Source organism: Eutrema salsugineum, unplaced genomic scaffold, assembly GCF_000478725.1.
Source record: "Eutrema salsugineum unplaced genomic scaffold, Eutsalg1_0 scaffold_11, whole genome shotgun sequence".
NCBI lineage: Eukaryota > Viridiplantae > Streptophyta > Magnoliopsida > Brassicales > Brassicaceae > Eutrema > Eutrema salsugineum.
In genome coordinates, this window is record NW_006256901.1 from 8,445,582 (window position 1) to 8,448,820 (window position 3,239).

Here is a 3,239-nt window from a genome sequence, read left to right on the forward strand (position 1 = left end):
TCAGATAGAGTTCGTTGAGAATCTGAGGAATGTTTTGGCATTGGAGGAGAACTTTGCTCGAGGTGGTTTACCAGAACTGTAATCTCTTGGAGGGTATTTCTCCTTTGCCTTATTTTTTTCCAATCTCCCTTTGCTCGCAGCAAACGAATCTTCGTAACGTCTCTTCCGATAAGAGAGGTCAGAGGTGTGAGGAGGCTCAGCGTGTCCAGGAGTGATATCATCTTCACGTCTTTCGTATCGTCTGGCTTCAGATTGATATCCTGGGTTTTGCTCAATCCTATTCCAGACACTAGAGTTTCTTTTATCCTCAAGTCTTCTGTTCTCTGTTGATCGAGAGTCATTTCTTTCTCTGTGAGACTCATTCCTTTCTTCATTAGGTTGCAGCTGAGTTCTTGGGGTGTCATCATGAATAGGAGGGAGAGGATTTCTTTCGCGAAGAGGGACAGAGATTTGTCCGGCTTGATGTCGCATGAAGAGGATATCTCTTTCCCGAATCTGTTCCTCACGGGCAGCTTGAGCAGAGTTCCTCTCTGCTTCTCTCTCCAACCTCTTTTCTCTCCTTTGATCCTCAGATAGGTAAGGGCAAGTTTTCTCATCGTGAGATATGTGTCTACAGGTCAAGCACCATCGTTCAGGTTTTTCATACTTTAGATCGACTTTCACCACCTCCCCAGATTGAAGACGAGCTCGGGTAGTGAATTTTAAAGGAGCATCTGCGTTAACAGAGACCCGAACTCTTGCAGCATGTTCATCGACAGCATTGACATCACCGAGACTGCTTCCAATGGTTCTGAAGTTGTCTTCCAGCCAGAAGTGGGTTGGAATCCCAGAGACTCTAATCCAGAAGACCATGTTACTTGGAAATGAATCACCTACATGAGGTATCCATCTTTCCAGAGAGAAGGACCATTTATTGAAATGACAAGGCCTTTTGTTTAAAACCTTTTGCAGATCAACCTCCGAGTCAAAGTCAAATTGGAATCTGGAGTTACCGAGGTCAATACCGTGCACACGACCCTCCACATCCCAGATGTTTGGTCGCGGCATAAAGGCGATGATGGCTTCAGTGCTGCGGATCTCATGGTTGAACATAGGCCCCACCAGACTCCAGCTGAACCGAGCAATAAGCTGGGAGTTATCTACATGGGGTAGATCTATGATTTCATCATCTTCTTCTGGAAGAGGGAGGTTAGCGACCTTGTTGGAACGTTCCATTAGAGGATGGTTTCGGTTTAGAGTTGTAGAAAGGTTGTGAGCGAGGACTTTTCAAGAGCAATTGATATAGAACTTATCACAAAGCTAGAACTTAGCACAGAGCTAGAGATTTTCAGGCTTCAATCTTCAGTAGACCGTACTTCCCAAGAGAGGGAGAAATCTTCAGCTTTACTTCTAAGGGTCTTCAGGATTGTTCCATGGAGAAGAGAAGATGCGACGCCATCATCAAGGGAGTTGTGCAAAGATTGAAAGTTGATAATCGGTATTTGAGAGGTAAAATTACTCTGTACTCAGGCTTCAGCGAGTCTTTTACTTTTGAGAGGAGTCTTAGCTTAAGCTAGAGAGAGCATATGCTTTTGTTTGAAGTGAGAACTAAGTGTTGTAGAAATCTCCAGATCTTAGCCATGCTAGATGATTTAACTTTGTTGCAGAGAGTTGACATCGAAAGGCATGAAAGCCTGACTCTTTGGCGTGTTGGAGCAGCCGACGCGCGGCGGAGACCGGCGTGGACCAGTGGTTAGAGAGGGGAGTTCGTTATTTCTGGTAAACAGAGGAAGGTGGGAAGGGGAGAAAGGTAAAACTCAGGCATTTTTGGAAATTCTCGGGGAAAGTGTCTGAGAGAGTTTTGACCTCCTCTAGCTTTTTTTTTTAGCAATGGATCATTCTGATGGCCTGAATTTATCTAAAAACATACTTTTGCTCCAAAATGCATTCCAAAAATCCAAGTTTTCTGAAAAGTTTTTTAAAACTCCAAAACATGGAAAATACTTATAAAACCCTTAAAACTGAGTGAAAAACTTGCATAAGATATTGAAAGTGATCCATAAAAATGGTCAAAATCAGGTGTTATCAACTTCCCAGACTTAAACTTGTTTGTCCTCAAACAAAACAAAAGATCTAATTCCAGAAAAGAGGTTTGAAAATCGCAGGAATTAACAAAATCTCAGAGACCATGCTTCTAACTAAAGTCAATCATTATGCTCCAATCAGTTATCTAACTAAATTTAATCATTATGCTCCAATCAGTTATAGTCTAGAAAGTTCTCACCAAAATACAAGCATAACTAGTTTGTTGATCCGTCATGCGAAATCTACACACTTAGACATTGATTTCTTTGCTGAATTCCTTTTGATGAGAACCACTGGAACATCGAAATTTCTTTTTAGGGGTGAAGTTCATGGTGGTTTAGGGTTACCTTTTTCTGGAGAGACAAGATATTATGCAAAACAGCAAAAGAGGATGGAGCTGTTGAATGTCCACAGTTTCCAGTCACATTCTTCTTTTCTTAAGATTTCTGATCTCTTTTCTTCAGGTTCTCCTCATGACTCTCCCAGACTTAGATTTTTGTCTAGGTTTGTAAGCCATAACTCCATAGATGAATACTTGTAACATTTGCTTCAAATAATTTTGGCTATCCTAAACTCTTTTAGGCTTTTGGTTTCCTTTCCTTTCATTTTTTTCTCTTTTTTGATTTTTTTTGTTTGAAAGGGAAAGCCGCCTTTAGATGTAGATTCATAGGGAGCACAAAATTCACCTCTTTTTGTGGAACCATTAAGCTTGATAGGATTCTTGATATTCCTCTTTCTCAATTTGTTTCAGTCTTTCGATTGAGTGACTGAAAACTATGTTGATCCTCCCTCTCCGGCATTTTTTTCACATATCTGCCGATAAAAACTTAAAAGGGAATGCATGAGGTTCAAACATATAGGTTTAGGTTATGGGTGTGGTACCAGCTAAAGATGAACTGGTCATCTAGGACAACAAATAGTGGTAAAATAAGGTAAAGATGTCATAGATTTATATCATGATGCCTTCCTAAAACCATTGATGAGAAAATTAAAATGAGCTAGTATATCCTGTCAGAAAGAGTCTTCATGAATAGAAATCATCTGGTGGGAGTTCGAAGTGCAAGTACTCTAGCTACCGCCTAGTCTAGTACTAACCACAAAAAGAAACTATCATGTAGAGTCTAGACACATGGGTCTTACTCATCACATTTTTGTGTCAAACATTCCTGAAAAAC

General features: G+C 40.6%; 1 protein-coding gene across 1 annotated transcript; it reads right to left on the reverse strand.

The window, feature by feature from the left end:
* LOC112089827 (uncharacterized protein At4g02000-like) lies at window positions 1–1,215 on the reverse strand. The gene has a single exon (XM_024160583.1). It carries the CDS (start codon window positions 1,213–1,215, stop codon window positions 1–3), a length of 1,215 nt encoding a protein of 404 aa, XP_024016351.1.
* Between the last annotated feature and the right edge of the window lie 2,024 nt (window positions 1,216–3,239).